This window comes from Strigops habroptila, chromosome 10, assembly GCF_004027225.2.
Source record: "Strigops habroptila isolate Jane chromosome 10, bStrHab1.2.pri, whole genome shotgun sequence".
In the NCBI taxonomy this organism is placed as follows: Eukaryota; Metazoa; Chordata; class Aves; order Psittaciformes; family Psittacidae; genus Strigops; species Strigops habroptila.
In genome coordinates, this window is record NC_046359.1 from 34951161 (window position 1) to 34968361 (window position 17201).

Genomic DNA, 17201 nt, shown 5'->3' on the forward strand with positions numbered 1-17201 from the left:
GCCAGTCTTCAAACCTTTGTAGCCTACAGCTGAACCCACGTCCTCGATATTTCACTCCAAAAACAGGGATGAAATACAGACTCTTCATTACTGTTGTAATTACATTGTCCAGTGAATGAAAGGAGAGCTCCTCTTAATATGAAAGTGCAGTCTAACTTTACGCCTGCTTTTTAAACGTCCTCTCACATCAGAATACCTGATATAGAGGAGGCAGGTGTGACAGGAGAGCCAGAAAAGCTAACGACAGAATAAATATCAGAGATCAGAGTTAATGAGCACTGACACTTCCCTCTTTTGCATTCACAAAAAGGAACAGTGGAAGAGGAAGAAATGAGAGAAACACAGGAGGAGGTAAGTACAGTCCAGCACAGAAACTGAAGTACTGAGAATCCTTAATTTAAAAAGACATACCATTTGTTTGTAGGGTTTTTGCTCTGAACCTGCTTTGGCCTGTCTGGCTTTATCAATATCTTCAGCTGTTAATCCACCAACAGAGGAATGGTCTTGGTGAAAAGCCCTATTTTGTCCAAAAGCAGCAGCAAAAGGATTTCCAGGGTCCCTAAAGCCTCCAAATAATCTTGCATCCATTTTGGGAGGGAAAGGCTTCTGACCCATGCCAGAATCTCCAGTTTCACCAACACTTCTTAAAGGTCCATTCGTAGTGTAAGAGTAAGCAGGTCCTTCGCTGCTGTGATCGTGAGGCTTGCTGGGGGCAGTGGAGAAGTCCATTGGAGCATCTGATGAGTCTCGGGCTGAGAAGTCATAGTCTTTCCCAAAATTCTCATCGAGATCAGTTAAGTTCTCCTGCTGTATGCCTAATTCCTGCAAACAATAATAGAAATACTTTAAGAACTTAAAACCTGCTACCTTCTCACCCGTGGTGTCCCAGAGGCGGGCAAGCAGTTAGGCTGTCATGTCTCCACAGTAAGTAAGTTGTGGAGGTTCTGGCACTGCAGGCATTCACAGTAAGAGACAGGGAAAAGGAAGACACTGAGGGCACCTGGGATCACTGGTAGTCTTTCAAGCCCACTGATGGGACAAGTTCATTAATAGCTTCTCAAATACCTGTAACTGATGACACCTTGTTCTACATACACTGCCAGGAAGGGTCACTAATTGTGGAGTTCACTAGGAGCAATACGCTGCTCAGAAACAACAGGTGATGGGAGGTGCAATATTGCTTAACATATGTTTAGGAGGGACAACAAAAAGCTAAACCTTGTAATATTAAGTTCTTCTACCAATGCTCCCTCCTGCCATCCTGTCTCTAATCATACGTCAGCACTTTCCAGCCCAAACCTACCCAAAGCAACACAAGATGCCTACTTACTGGCAAAGTAAGCTCAGCTTTCCATGGCAAGGACATTGCCAACTGCAAAACACATTTCATCATGCAACCACCAAACTGTGGTTTGGTTCGTTGTCATCCCAAAATAAATAAATAGAATTCTGTGCTTGAAGCAAGGATTTCAGCATTACACACAGCAACAACCAAGACAAGCTTCTCCTGACAGTCTTTTCTGTTCTGACCTGACCTGCAGGAGCTGCCCCACTAAGTGCAGGTATTTCCCACCACTTTTCAGTGTAGCAATAAATAAAAACAAATGTCCATAGCAGAGCATTATCTTCTATTTACTTGTTTCTTGATATATTCTAGTTACCTATCTCAGCATGGCAGATGCTGATGGAAGAACTGATGACTATTACAGCCAATCAACAGGATCTTAAATCCTGTTGTGGTCAGGCAAGGAGGCAGCATATTTTAAGCTCTTTCCTAAACACTAGTTACATTTCTTTTCCTTACAGAAAAAAACAGAACATGGTCTTTCCTGTTATTCAGCAGGTCTCATGCTATTCCAAACCTCAACATTACAGTGGGGGGGAGAGGAAAAACCTGTTTACAGACAGGGACTGTGGCCACAATACTAATTATTACAAGCAAGTAGTCCTCTCTACTGCCATACTTTTCTAAATCCATCCCCATGTCTGGTGACAGAAGCTGTTGCTTTAAAAAAGTCTGGCTTTCTTTATGTTCTGTATTTGAAAATCAGCTCTGCAAATCGAGCCTGGGCTGCAAGTGATGAACACCTGACCTGAGCCATTCAGAAGTATCACGTGCACCAATTCTGTCAAGAAAGGAAGCAGCACTGAGATAAATCCAACTGACTCTAGAAGAGCTCATTCACTTAGTCAAAGGAGAGATAATCAATGATGAATTTTAAGGGAGACATTAAATACAAAGTTGCTGGCCCATCTTAGCAAGAGTTTGATCTTTGCCAAGGTGAGGGGAACAGAGTGCTTTTCATTTTCAGAGTCTTAAACACTCTGTAATGGAAACAAACACTCTGCAGTGACATTCCTCTCCCATTCCTGTCCAAGCACCTACTGCACACCACTGAAATCCTGGAGAATTCCCAGAGTGTTGCAACACCTGTATTATCAATCCAGACCTTCAGAAATAGGTTCTTGTTCATGACGCAAGGTCCTAGCCACCCTCACAAGAAAACCAAAAAGCAAAATATCAGACTAGACTGTGCACAAAGAGTTTTGCTTACCTGCATTTTCCCCAAGGCAGAACTGAACTGTTCTTCAGCAGCAGCCTGGAGAGTCTTTGCAATGGTAACCGCATCACCGCCAAGGAGCACCTGCCGAAGCTGTCCTGCTTGGGTTTCTAAGACTGCTTTACTAAGCTTCGTCAAGCCCCTCATGATCAAGATGGCATCGCCTGCCATGACCGATGTCTTTCTGTGCTGAAAGATGAAAAAGGGAGGGAGCAGGGAAAAAAAGAAAAGCAAGAGGTCAAGGAACAAGTTTGCAACCAGTTTCAAGTCACCTGAGAGCCAGTGGCATACCCCAGACAATCTCTTTCCACTTTGGCAACCAGCCACCACGGGAACTTGTTTGCAGCCCAGCTTGAATGACAGCTAGTTAGCTGACCTTACCAGGCAAAGAGAGAACTCTCCTCATCACTCTTCACTAGTTAGGATAACATCCCTTCAAGTTACTATTGACCAAAGACAGGTAAATGTGAGTAGCAAAGATGGTCTTGATTCCTTCCAGATGTTTAAGAAGGATTAAAAGCATTAGCATTTGACCTTTCATTATTATCAGGCCCTGGAACACATTCTCAGGGCCTGACAGCAGGGATGAAGGGCACTGACAGCTGTCACAGTCCATTCCTGCCCTGGAGCTATGCCTGCTCACTTTACATAGCCAAATTTCTTCCCCCCCCCACCAATGAGTAAGCTTTGTCTGTCCTCCAGGGGCAGTCTGCTCAGTCCCCAACTTGTAGCTCGCTCTGCTACTTCTAACTGGAAGTTTAAGTATGCTCAGAACACCTACCATAGCATTTGCAGAGTACTGCATTACAGTGCTAAGTGTTTGACTCAGTCCCCATTCCTGTTCAAAAGGCTCCAGCCATGATTCCTAACAATCTGTGCAATTTCACTGTCTTGAAATGCAAACTAGGCACTGCAGGATGCAGGACAGAGTATGTCTGAAGAGCAAGTTCCATCAGTTCCTTTGAACCAAGCTCAGGACACCAGCTTTCCTACATTACTGTGGTCCATGTAAAAGAAAATCAGGAGTGGCTGAGGTGCCAAAACCATCTTGCAATGGAGATTTTCACCTGCTTGTTTCACTCATCTCCCACATCTTTTAAGGACAGTCAGGGTCACAGTCCTAGGGTTCAGTTGCACGTCCTCCCACCTTTGCTAACACTGAAGATAGAAGCATGTGGTTGGCACTGGATGCTAAGGTTCAACCTTACCCATACAGCATTCTCTGTAATAATTTGGATTCAAAAAATAATGTTCTGGCTGTGACAGGTAACGAGCACTAGTCTAAAGCCGCATATTTAAGTTATTTCCTAGGAAGATACACAGGTACTATTTCATTTTTAGAAGATAACCCATCACCACACACATACACACTGCAACTATAAATATTAATACACTGAGGTGGTACAAGTGACCCTGAATCAACAGCACATGTGGCATCACATCCTGCTGCAGATCACAAGCAACTGGATCCAGTTACCTTCTCGGGAAGCAGAAAGCCTGTCTCATGAACATATCATGCAGGAGAAGTGGGGACTGCTGTAGCTAAATGTCTGGGTAAGTACACAACCTTGAACATTTGCAATGAATCTGGGCTTAGCGAGTTAGACATGAAAACAAAAATCAAGCCTACCCAGGTCATTATTCTGTGGTTATCTTTACAAGACCTGTCCATATGCTCCAGACCTGGAAGAAGTGTTACTCCAATTTCTCCAGTGTTTAATCACTAGGGTTGGTTTTAACATCGTATAATGCATTTCTAAGCTTGAAAGCTCCCTGTCAGGTAAGGAAGTGTGCTCTGCCAACAGAAGGTGGTTCCCCACTACCACCTCCCTGACATCTACACACTGGAAATTTCCACATGGATCTCACTCAAAGCATTTACAGGCAGTCCCTGCAATTCGGAGCCAGGCAAAGAAACCAGCCAACAGCACAGTACTGTCCCAGCTGAAATGAGATCATTCTAAGGTTGCCAATACTAAGAAATAAGTGCATTTGTAGTTACAAATATTAGAACAACAAGAAAGCTTGAATGCAAAAAGTTCCCTCTCTCCCAAGATAGGCAACACAGAGTAATGCAATATAGGTTGGTGTACGCTCAGACAACACACACAAGCATCCACTTTTAACACAGATTCTTGCTAACCAATGATAGTAAAACCATACTCTCCTTTCAGCCAAAACCTGCTGAAGGTCTTATCTGGACTGACAGTTATGATACACTAAATGTACATTAAAAAACAATAAGGAAAGAAATAAGGGAAGCTAATGCAACACATATATTGCACAACTCATGCTCAGCCCTCTACTGCTAAACATAATCAACAAGCAAAGAGGACAATTGTCCTTTATAGGTTTGGCTATAAAAGACAGCACTAGGCACATTGCTACCAAAATCCTTCCAACTCCCATGCTGTCGCCCCCATTTCCTCTGCACAGCAGTTATAACCACCTAGGTACCATGCATGTGGTTTCTTAGCTCAGAAGCATCAACTACATGCTCCTCAGAGCACAGGCCGTTACAACAGGCCATTTATCCCAGCACCCTGCTGAAACACTCCTCTGTGTAGGAAACACAAGACTACAGGCAACTGACTTCGTGTTCTCAAGTTGCCTTGAGAACAGTCATGGAGTGCCAATCAGGGAGATCTCTTCCAAGAATAGACAGGGTCACAGTTTTTGCTTAGTAAACTTCTCACAGTTGAATGAATCTCTGGAATACACCCCACACCTTCTAGCATGAGGAAGCTAGAGCCAAGTCCTCCTCGGACACCATATGCAAAAAGCCTCACAATAGGCAACATAGTGTTTGTACCCATCCCTCCATTCATTCTCCTTTTCCACATGCTAACATGTATTCTGACAGACATGCCAACCAGCTTCTGACTCCACGGGCTTTTTTCCAGAAGCTTGCACAGTCAAAAACCTTACTCATGTATACACACACACATATATAGGACAGATCAAGTTTAAACACAAGGAGACTTCTAATCATACAGAAATATACTAGAAACATTTCTAAACATTTTCTGTGCATGACAACACAGCGTCTTTCAATGTAAGGGAGTTACTGCCACCATCGACAGTTTGCTACCACCCAAGCAAGCAGCTCATCTAAATAATTTAACAAATACCACCACAAACACACCCCACCAAAACCACAACAGTTTTATACTTTCATATAAATGAGACCAAAAAATGAAACTCTTAGGCTGGACAGGCAGTAAGGCAGACAAATATCATGCTTCCAAAGGAAACAGTCTCTATGCCTTCCTCCCCTTCCTACTATCCTTGATCACAATCACCGTTATCTTTTCTGTATCTAGACAAGGACTATAACCCTGGAATCAGTGTTACAGCCACTTACACCATCAGAGTGAGTGTGGCAACAGCATGAAATAAAAACAAACACCACAAACAAGCTACAAATGACGAGGTACTCAGCACATTTGTTCTGTGGCCACAAACCAGCAGCAGACTAACTTCAAAATAAGCATTATTCAAGTAATCTATTCTGTAACTGGTCTTCTGCGGATTTTTCCATTTCTTTTTACATGTGTTGCCATACCAACCCTTTCACGTGATCCCTTCACTCGTGGCCTTTTCCAGCTCCACCACACACCTCCCCACCAAATCCTTTGATCCTAGATTTCCAGGCCCGTGCCTAAACACATTTTCATTAGCTGGATTCCTTGGGTTGCAGCTGACCCAAATTTTAACCATGCAGGGCACAGAACAAACTGTATTTTAAAAAGAGAAAGTTGCCATCACCCTTTATCTTGCACATCCTTCATTCTTCCCCCCCCCAACATCTCCCACATACTACAGCTCCAGAAGACATGTCTTTTGAGATCTGATCTACAACAGAACTAAGTACTCAAATACAGGAGTCCTGCTCCATTGTTTTGACTCAAGCCTCCTTACACCGAGTTCATCAAGTCTCTAAAAGCTGCTTTAAAACTACCCTTGCATAAATCAGTCTGCCAGTACCATTTAAAATAAACACCTTTGAAGGGCAGGTGGAACTTCTTTACTCTAATCACTGCAACAGCAGTATAGGCACTGATAAACTGCTGCTTGGCAGACAAATGCATCTTTCCACCAAAATTCAGAAGGCTTAGCAGTTGTTTTTGGTGAATGCCAGCCAGTTCAAAACCCAGCATGAACAATTTTCCCCATAAATGGCTTGACACTCAAGACAAGAGTGAAAAGAATGCTTGGACACTTTAAAAGTAAGCAGTCTGCTTTATTTTAGGCATAGATACACCAGTGCAAAGGGAATGCTCTGGACTGATGGCTCCATTTACTTCTTTCTGGACAACGTCTGGGGACATACAAGAGCGGAGTCACAGCCCACGTGCCTGGAATTAGAGCCTCTTTCTACCCTGGCCATGGATCTAGCAATAATTCACTCACAATTAAGATCCTAGTGAGAGAGCACATCCCCTCATTACAAGCTGCCTTCTCAGCTGATACCCACCACAATACACTAATGAATTCTGTCCTGGGCACATGTTGCTTCCCATTACACTGAGGTAGATCGGACTCCGGCTGTCGCTCACTCCTCCCCAAGAGTGAGCTCTGTGCCTGCTCCTGGGAATCAAGTATTTGCAGTTGGGGAACCAAAAAAAGTTCCAATTTCAGAACCCTTATTTGTGGGGAAAAAAGATTTGGGCCATTGAGCCAATAATTCCATCTGGAGTTGTATTTATACCTAACATCCTATCTTTGTATTATCTGTATTACAAAGAAGAAAGGGACAAGGACAAAATGAGGGTTTTGTCTATTTATGCACTGGACAGCACTCAGAACAAGCCATTGCACTGCAACCTCTACACGGCTCAAAAGCTGCAGGCACAAGTGTAACTTGAATTACATGAATAATTCTGATAAGTGCAGTCCTAGAGGAACAGTTGGACTTAATGATCTCAAAGGTCTTTCCCAACCTAATTGATTCTATGATTCTATGCATTCTGTGACTAAAGTTACTTCCCATGCATGTGGATCTTTCAACCAACAACAAGGATAGCAGTATATTAAAATCAAAATGGTGCATGACCACAAAGCACACAGATTCATATGAGATTCAGGCAGATATTTGAAGCACATACTTAAACAGCTACTACAAGCTGAAGTGATACCTTTATTTGGGTTTATGGTAAGTTTACATGAAGACACAGTTCACTAGTTCCCACTGACCCCATCTATCCATGTTAACATACAGCATCACTTTTAAAGACAAATCCCCCACATCTGTATGGAACAGCTCCAAGCAGCAGTATTCACTGCTGGTTAACCAGAGTTAAAGCTCTGCAATGATTAAATCCGAACACTGCAATTCAGACAAAAACTAAATATTACAAACATCTCCTCCCAAGTTTGCAGAGCAGCTCTATGCTCTCAGAGTCACTCCAGCAGCTACAGCACAAGAGACAACTCATTGTTCAGCTCCCTCTGATGCACATGGAGCCAGTCTCTGCCTGATGCACAGCTCCACAGTATAAAGCTCTGTGCAGGGAACCAACAGAGCTCCCCACTAGACTTACACTCTGAAGTAGAATACAAAGTATACATGAGGGAGGTTATCAGCTTGCAGTTAATTACTTATTCTTTTTGCATACACTTCTATGTTGTAATTGTTTTTATTGGAAGTTTTCACTTTCTGAAAGCATGCTGAGTCTAATTCAGGAGTTTGAAATCTATAAAAAGCTACATCTCACAAACAAGCACAGATTCCTTTAGACTCAAATACACCATTACTTAAAATTCTTGAGAAAAACAGCAGCTCTTCTGTTTGCATTTAAGCACATATCCCTCTTAGATCTCAAAAAGCTAAAGAAAGGGGACTAATATCAAATTCCCTACTTCGAAGGGAAGAGAACAAGTAATCTACCCAAAGTTACACTGCATGTCAGTGATGGGGTTGGGAACAGCTCACAGCTCTCTCCAGAGTACATTGATCCTTACAGCATACAGCCTATATCTAAGTGTCCTTTAAATACCCACCTGTACAGAGTGAAAAGAGCCAAGGGTTCACAGCCAGTTCACTGACTCTCTTAACGGTATATTGTTAACAGTTGTATCTAACTGATTAGACACCACACCAGCAATCATCTCTAGTCAGAGCCTTCCTAATTACAAGCTCCTGGCAATCTAGACACACCCTGTAACTGTACTGCAGCTCTGTGTTCCTCAGGTGTAAGAGGATATTTGACTTATTATCCTTGTACGCCAGGACAGAACCATGCTCACTGTGTCTCAAGTCACTAGGTTACAAAGTCAGTAAGAGGTACCTCACACATGTCTCTCTGCTCAAACAGTGAGCCTAACTTTTCTGTTACCACTGTGAGCAGCAGGTTAACACCGCAGCCTCCCAGTATTGATCCTGCAGGCATACAAGTCTGGACAGATCCCATGATTTTCAACCTTGCCCTGGAAGCTAGGGGTAAGTTCAAATTTAGTAACTTACAACACATCCTTGTCTATTCATAGCCCCCTTACACAGCAGTGTCCTAGCTATGGGAGCTTTCTTATCTCTAGCTGTAACAAAACTTCTCTGTAACCAAGGGAAAAATAGGATGCAAGAGGAAGACCTTAGTCAAAAACGACTACTTCAAGAAGACATAAGTTGATCTCCATGCTGAAGGAGAACATGGTCTATCAGAACCTCCCACTCTGCCATAGTCCTCAGAGAGGTTGTGCCAGTTCCTACTCACCACGCACTGGCATTTTTTAAACACTATGAGTAAATAAGAGTAATGAGCTCTATATTTCTGGTAATTTACTACTAAACCTAATCTGCAAGCTCTCATACCTTTATCAGGTAAACTACAATTGTTTATGCTCTCTCTAGATTTTATGAAATCATATTGTATATAACATAACCATATCACTTTTCCAAACTAGGAGAGCCAAAGTTTTCAGCAACTTAGATAGGTGCCTTTGAAAATCCCAAACCACAGCAACTTCTGAATGGCCATACCCCATGGCTATTACTATGCAATATAAAGTTCTAGGCTTTACCAATTTTAGAAGAGCTCTCAAAAAAATACTGGATCCACTTGCAGCTCACTGCTCAGTCATTCCCTTTCCATCTCTTTCCTGGTCCTGATTATTCTCTTGATGAGCATTTTGACCGCATCAAACTAAGATGGGGATTTAACACTCCCAAATGTCACAATTCAGACAGAAAAAAAAAGTATGTTTCAGAATACTACATCAAGCCCTTTTATAGTGCTTTCATTCAGCACTTCCAGGAAAGCCAAGGTGTGCAACTGGTTAAAAGGAGACGTGACTAGCAATAAAAGGGGCTGCATAAAGATCTAATCTACACAGAAAACCAGGACAAACTGCAGAGGCAAAACAAACACACTGAGAGAACCGTGCAAGTGGAAGCTATTGCCTGCACAATACAAAACAGCTCTGGGACCACCTAGACCACAAGCAGATCATCTTTCATGGTGTCTCTTTGTACAGAATCTACATAGCCTTTAAAGAAAAAGACATAGCCTTATGCAGTTTGCAGGAAAAAACACACACACCCCCCTATGTTTTAACTCTGTATATGGGTACAGACTCGTTTAAGCAGACATATGATTCTGCAGTTTCTAGAAGCCCACTCCACAGATTGACAGCTAAGTTCTTCAGAGAAACTAGTGTATTTCCTACATTGCAAGAAGCCCATAGAACACCAGAAACTGACCAACTGGGAATTTAACATGCTTCATTTAGCTCTACACCTCCATTTACTGACAAAACACAAAAGCTATTAAAATGATGTGCAGAAACACAGCTGTGCAATGCAAGGCCAGAACTTGTGTATCCCATAATTTCTTGGTCTTCGTCACCAGCTTAGATTGGTTTCATTTTTCTGTCTGCTGGGGGATGGAGGGGAATAGGGAAGGCCACAAGCAGCACCTAAAAAACTAAGAGCTTCTTTGAATCTAAAGATAGGCATGTGTCAATTAAATGAGCTTTCTCTGCTGGATGGGAAAGCACTGACTGACTGACCCTCCTCCCTCAAACTACTGTGCTTTACTGTCAGCTTGCATTTTGGCTCCATATGTGCATAACTTACTTTCTTCTTCAGGTACTGAAGGAAAGCACACACTCAGAGCACAGGCGGCGCTTTAAGCACTTTTATAGAACAAGTTGAGAGACAAGCTACTCTTCTAGAGATGCTCTGCTCCAGAACATCAATAAGCTCAATAAGCCAAAAGCCTCCTCTTCCAGACTCCTTCCTTAAACAGTTAGAGAGAAAACCAGGAGACTGACACACACACAGGAGATAGGATACCTAAAAGTGTTTCAGACTCACCACCTCCTTCCTAAGCTGGACCATTCATCCATCAGTACAGGCACACTTAAGGAGTAAGAAAATTGCTTATTCATGCATCAAGCCAAGTCCTGAGATGCATTTAGCAAGCCAGCTGGACCGAGCAAGTTATACCATGCACAGTGACACACAAGATAAAAAACCATGAGATGCATGCCATCCCTAGGATCCTTGTTAAGACAATAAGGAAAGCCACACACAGAAAAAACAAACTAACCTTTACCTACAAGAAAAAAGCCCAAACTCTGTAACCAATCAAGCAGTTTAACAGGAGGGAAATTAAAAGGCAGGAATTCAGCTGCTGCCCCTCATCCATCTTGGTTTCTAGAAAAATAATACAGCCCATAGTGCAAAACAACAGACCACCACTTGCCTGTAAAAGGACTACTAGAAGACAAAGTAAGTTCCAGTCTTGCTGCACAGATGCAATATGAGCTATTATTAACCTGCACTAACTATCACAAATGAAGTAGCCAGAGCTGCATTCCACAGCACAGAATGCTCCTTGACAGCAAGGAAACAAGGTGATCAGCACTCAGACAATAAACATGCAAGGGGATTCTACACGTGACCTTTTCTGCTACTTATCACCCTATTTTTAAAAGGGAGACACTGCCAGCACACAGCAGGACACCTATTTTTTACCCCACTCTTTAGTAAGGCTGGACAACACACAACTGTTTATTCTAAGCATATCTTATTCAAAGCTACCAAGGTCACTGCTAACTAACAACAAAGAAAAAGCATTTACAAGATGCAGAAACAAGTCTCCTGGACTAAGAGCAAGCAGACTGGTAAGCACATGAACTGCAGCTACGTTTCTTCTGATGATATATGAAAGGGAGACAAGTTCATATTACATGGCAGAGAAATGTAAGACCTGCAACATTCTCTTTAAATATCGACCTGCTTTGAGCTTTTAACCCAGATTAATTTCTGAATCCCTTCACAAGTCTTTTATTGAGCTTCTATTGACTCGGCTCTTCTCCTTCTGCACCCAGTGCTAAGAATAATTTTGTATATGCTCAAAGAACACACCCCGGTTCAGTAAAGCAACCTAAGGCAAGCAACTTGAGAAATAAAGTGCAGAAGGTTCATTCTTTTTAGGAAAACAGTACTTTGGGTTATTGAAAGAAGAATTCATTTCCTCTCACATTTTTCTCTGCCTAAACACTAAATAAAAAGTCTACTTCGCTTTTATTAACAGTAGCCTTCCAACTTCTTTATTTTTCAGAATGCTGACTGCAAGACAGTATTTCCATTGCACAGGGGGAATGCAAAGAAGTTCCCCACACACGCTCCTGCTGGGTGGGACGTATGCTGGGGCATCAGAAATAGCATTAGTACAGCTGCAGAAATTAGGATGGTCACGGACTATGACAGCAACATTATACCAGCCAAATTTTTACATCTGTAGCTACTTACAGGTAGTTTGTTCACTGCCTGTTTAAAACTCAGTGTCTCCCCATTAACTCCGGTTCACTTTGTTCCAAAGACTCTACTAACCTGCTCATTTCTGAAAAGTAAGATTATTTCCTCGGGGGCCTTACCAAAGCCAGGGTCTCACAAGTCTTCCTCCCCCCATTACAGCCACAAGCAAGCTCAAAACAACCAACAGATTAATGTCACGTCCACCTTCAACCAGACGCATAGAACAGCCCCAGGAGCACAGAGAAGCGAGGATCTGAACCGGAGCAGCCCGCAAAGCCAGCCCGGGGCAGGACTCTGCACCTTCCTCCGTGATGCCCGCGGCAGGACGCACACGGTGGAGAGCGGAGCAGCGCATTCCACCCCTTCTCCTATACGGCTTCGGACACCTGCGGGCCGAGCAGCGCCCCACCACCGCTGCGGGGCGGTGAGACCCAGCCGCTGCGCAAGGCCGGAGGCGGGACGCGGCCCAGCGCTGAGAGCAGCCGGGCCCAGCCACCTGCCCCGCACCGCGGGCACGGCCCAAGGCAACGCTGAACGGCCCCCGGCCCCGCAAAGCCAGCCTGGGCGGCGCGGCCCCGCTGCTCGCCGCCCGCAGCGCCGGCTTCCTGCGGGCGCGACGTCCTGCAGCCGGGCAAGGGCACGGGCAAGGCCGCAGCACGGGCCGAGCACAGCCCCGCGGGGCTGGGGCAGCCGCTGGCACGCCGCCGCCGCCATTGCCCCACGGACCCCTCACACGTCCCTCCCTCCCTCCCATGGGCAACGGCACCCAGGCGGAGCGAGCCCCTGGGACAAGGGGCCAGGCGGCGGCCGCGACCCTGCTCCGTGCCGGGCACGGGCGTCCTCCTCGCGGCAGCGCCGATACCGCACACCTCCCTTCCCGCACCGCTCCATTGCGCCGCATCGCACCGTACTACCGGGTATCCCGCAGCCCCTTCCCCTCCACAGCCCTTTCCCCTCCGCAGCCCCTTCCCCTCCGCCGCAGTCTCTCCCCGTATCCCGGCCTGAGGACCCGGACCGGCGCAGCCCGGCGGCCAGCACAGCCTCACCCGTCCCCGCTCGGCTTCCCCTCAGCAGGGTCCGCTCCACCACACGCCCGGGCCCGCGCTTGTTTACCGCCCCGGCCGCCCCCGGCTGAAGCCCAGCCTCACGCCCAGCCCCTGCGGCGCTCCCATTGGTGGCTCCTCCACGCCCCGCCCCGTAGCGCCGCCGGGGCAGCGTGCCGAGCCCGTGAGCCCCGCGCCTCCACCAATGGCCGGCGAGCTCGGGTGAGGCGCCGGCCAATGGCGGGCGGGGAGGGGGCCGGGAGGACGCGCGGCGGCGGCTGCAAGGGGGACGTGAGGCCCGTGAGGTCCGTGCGGCGGCGGCCGTTGGGCGGGGGGCGGCGGGGTGAGGTGAGGCGTGAGGTGCGTGTGCGGCGGCAGCGGGAGGCGGCCCCGTCACCGCGGGCCTGGGGCGCTCCCGTAAGCGAATGGGGACCGGCCCGGGAGGCGGCGTCAAGCCTGAGGTGCGGGGTCTCGCCCGGGTCCGTGGGTGGGAGAGGGGCAGGCGGCCCGCGGGGACGGTGCTGTGTGGGAAGAGGTGATGCTAAGAGCCCCACGGAGGAAGCAGCTCCATGTTGTGGCGCTCCGAGAAACCCTTGTACATGGAAGCCAGTGGGATTCTTCGAAGCTTAAAATCACGGTGATACTGTTCGTGCACCGAGCGTGAGGTGGTTCTGCACCGAGAGGGTGCTCAGGCATTGGAACAGGCTGCCCAGGGCGGTGCTGGAGTCACCGTCCTTGCAAGTGTTCACACACCGTGTAGACGATGCCCTCAGTGCCATGGGTTAGTGGTGGCCTTGGTGGTGCTGGGGAATGGTTGGACTGGATGAGCTTAAAGGTGTTCTACAACTTAGTTGACCCTATGATTCTCTGCATGTGTTGGGAATGGCATCCTATATACGTGTGGGAAGTAAAAACAGCGTGTTGCTTCCTCCAGGTTGGTTCCAGTGCTGTGGTGTCTCGCAGATGCTGCAAGGGGCTGACAGGAACAGCTCGCTCTGGGCTGTTCGGGATGTTCTGGTAAGCGCCCGTCTCTGTCAGCAACTTTCCTGTCTGAGAATTAACAATACATTCTTTATGGTGCATTTGCCACATCGCTGCGTTAGGGCAGAGCTGTATTTGGATGAGGTTTGGAGATTAAATCGTTCGTTTCTTCGTAAAACAAACAGGATTTCTAATTCTCCTCTAGCTGTAGCGTAACTTACAGGAGTGACCAGCAAACAGCCCCGAGCTTTAATTTCAGCACTGTCAATTGCTTGCTTTGGCCAGCCTTTTCAGCTAACTAGTAGCTTGAATTGAGCACTTAAATCCACACCAAAGGATCTGTATCAGAGTTAGTAGGAGTTGCGGGTGCTGTGGATTTGTGAAGAAGGAAACTAGGTAAATGGTCTGCTATAAGTGCATGGGGGGGTTTAACTCTACACAGCCCACTGGTGCTAGTGCCAGCCTGCTAGTGCCAAACTTCCCCCTCACTCTGTAGAGAGGGATAACGACACCCCAGATCTCCAGCAGCTCATACAAAAGGTTTTTTGGCTGATATTTATGAACACAGAAAATATTGTTCAAACATTAGATATATTCCTTCATGTTTTATATGCTTCCTACCCAAGCCCCACTCAGCTTCCCAAGTAAGCCATGAGGAGGTCTGTGCAAGGCACTGAACAGACACAAATGAATTTAGCACAACTCATCACCCAGACATTATCCGACTGGAAGCAAGGCTCAGGCAGTACTAGAAGGGCTGGGTTTGAACTTGAAAGGTTAAAAAAACAGTTCCCTGGGGAAGACACGTTATTGATGTAATTGCTCCACACACAGGCTGTGCGTAGACACAATATATCTGAAATAGAAAGGCCAAATAGGACACTTGGATGTTTGAGAATGGAATGGAGGTTGGGTGTGTTAGATGATGCGAAAACATGGCTGCAATAGATACCAGCTTTGAATTGTCAAAAAAATGCCAAGCTTTCTTCATTTCAATACTGACAGATACAGAAATGCGTACGAGTTCACTGTTCTATTTGTGGTTAATTTCATATTAGTTTCTCCAAAGGGAAACTCATCTTTACTCTCATCTAGGTTTCGGGTATCCTTTTTAAGGACGCTCTTTATCTACTCCTGTCCTGCATTTTGGATGTCAGTTCTAAGTTTCTGTGTAACATCACTTTGCTTGCATCAGCTCAGTGTTAATTGTGAAATAGGTCTTACTCACTGTGCTGAGCAGGGAGAACTGTATGGGTTCCTGCATGAGCACGCTGTCATCGGCTGAGATGTAGGCAGAGCAAGCACAGGATAAAGCTCTCCCCATCTTTCAAAGACAGGCCTGGCTGGTTCCCTTTATTCCCACATGGTTAACCAGTGGGTATTTCTGCCTCTGCTCTTCAATTTGCATCACACCTTCTGTTGCCAGGCTTTCCGCAGCCTTAAAAGACCCCTTGAACTGGACTTAAGGCTAACTCTTTCTATACTTAGGCTAAAGAAGAGAGACATGTCTGTTTTCCCACCCAATTCAGAATGCAAGGAGGTAGGATTGAAAGCTGGACTGAAGCTGCTGGGAGTAGATGTCCTTTTTTGTTGCTTTTAATTCCTGAGGGGAGTAGGGGCAGGACACCCAGGACTCACAGTCCAGAGGCCAACTGTTGTGGGGATGGCTGCCTACCTGTGTCCACAATCCTAAATAAAAACTCGAACATGGTGTGTGCAAAGCACTGGGAGAATTGTTCTATGGCAGAAGCCATGTGAGATTTCCCTGTAAGCTGGAGAAAAATGGTAAAAGAGAAGAAAATACTGTCAATAGTTTGGTTTAGTGCTACCAATTAGGAGGTTTACAGCCCTGAACCCTGGGGAAAACAGAAGGGGCAGAGTGCTGTAGTTCAGAAATAGACCAGGGAGTCCTCCTCTTCTTCAGAAAGGGTATCAGTGGTTCATGTAACATGGTTAGCAGTTCCCTTGGGAGGCTTTGGGAGGTCAGAATTCAAGTTCCCTCTCTGCTTATGAAGACTTACAGCACTCCACCCTCACATCGGGACCCTAATCTTTACGAATGCTCGTGCCTTCTCCTCTATCCTTATCCTCATTCTTTTTATTATTAGTTTTTATTATTATGCTTTACACAACAGGAAAGCCCAGCAAGAGGAAATGAGAATGGAGCACTCCTCCATCTCTTCCAAATCCCAGACGGATTTACAGCCTGGCCTTGTGCAAACTGTGCCTTGTTCAAAGGGAGGAGACATGAATGCTGTGGGGGTCAGCCCAGGCTGCCCCATTCTGGCTTTGTACCTTCCGCCACAGGATTGTAGGTAAAATGGCACTGACACCTACTTCATTTATGCTTTGAATCAGCTGTCAGAGTTTGTGTAGGAGCTGATCTGCTGCATATGCTATGCAAACGTGTCCCAGATAAAGCCCTTCCAAGCGGGGTAGAGAGAAGAAACCTAGGAAACTTCTACGTAAAAACCTAAATGTTGGCATCCTTTGATGCCTTAGTGCCTCCAGTGTGCTGTGACAGCAGAATGAGGTTATTGCAGGTGGAAAGTTTTAACTTGTGTCTAAATCTCATTTAAATTTTGTGCTCTGTGCCTGCATTCTTTTGCAGATGTGTGCAATGCAGATCTGAATTTACAGAGCAAGCCAGAGCAGTCCTGGGAAGAAGCAAGTTCCCAGATTTCGTGGAGTCTCTTAATGACCCATAAGAACAAGAGTGAACATTATTAAGAAATCAGCCACAATACATCTTTGGCACTACAACTGTCATTTACTTCTCACATCTTGTTCAGTGTTACATTCAGTCAAATTTCAACATCCTTGCTGCTGCATCCAGAAACAAGAACATTTCTA

At 45.8% G+C, this 17201-nt stretch overlaps 1 protein-coding gene across 1 annotated transcript in view; it reads right to left on the reverse strand.

Moving 5' to 3' along the window:
• Positions 1-13455, reverse strand: part of COQ8A (coenzyme Q8A) — a 41982-nt gene extending 28527 nt beyond the window's left edge. The window contains exons 1-3 of the mRNA XM_030500160.1: positions 13371-13455; positions 2556-2750; positions 412-822 (exon numbers count right to left, since the gene is read on the reverse strand). Coding sequence (XP_030356020.1) covers positions 412-822; positions 2556-2732 — 588 coding nt within the window. The 5' untranslated portion in view covers positions 2733-2750; positions 13371-13455. The remainder of the gene's footprint in view (positions 1-411; positions 823-2555; positions 2751-13370) is intronic.
• Between the last annotated feature and the right edge of the window lie 3746 nt (positions 13456-17201).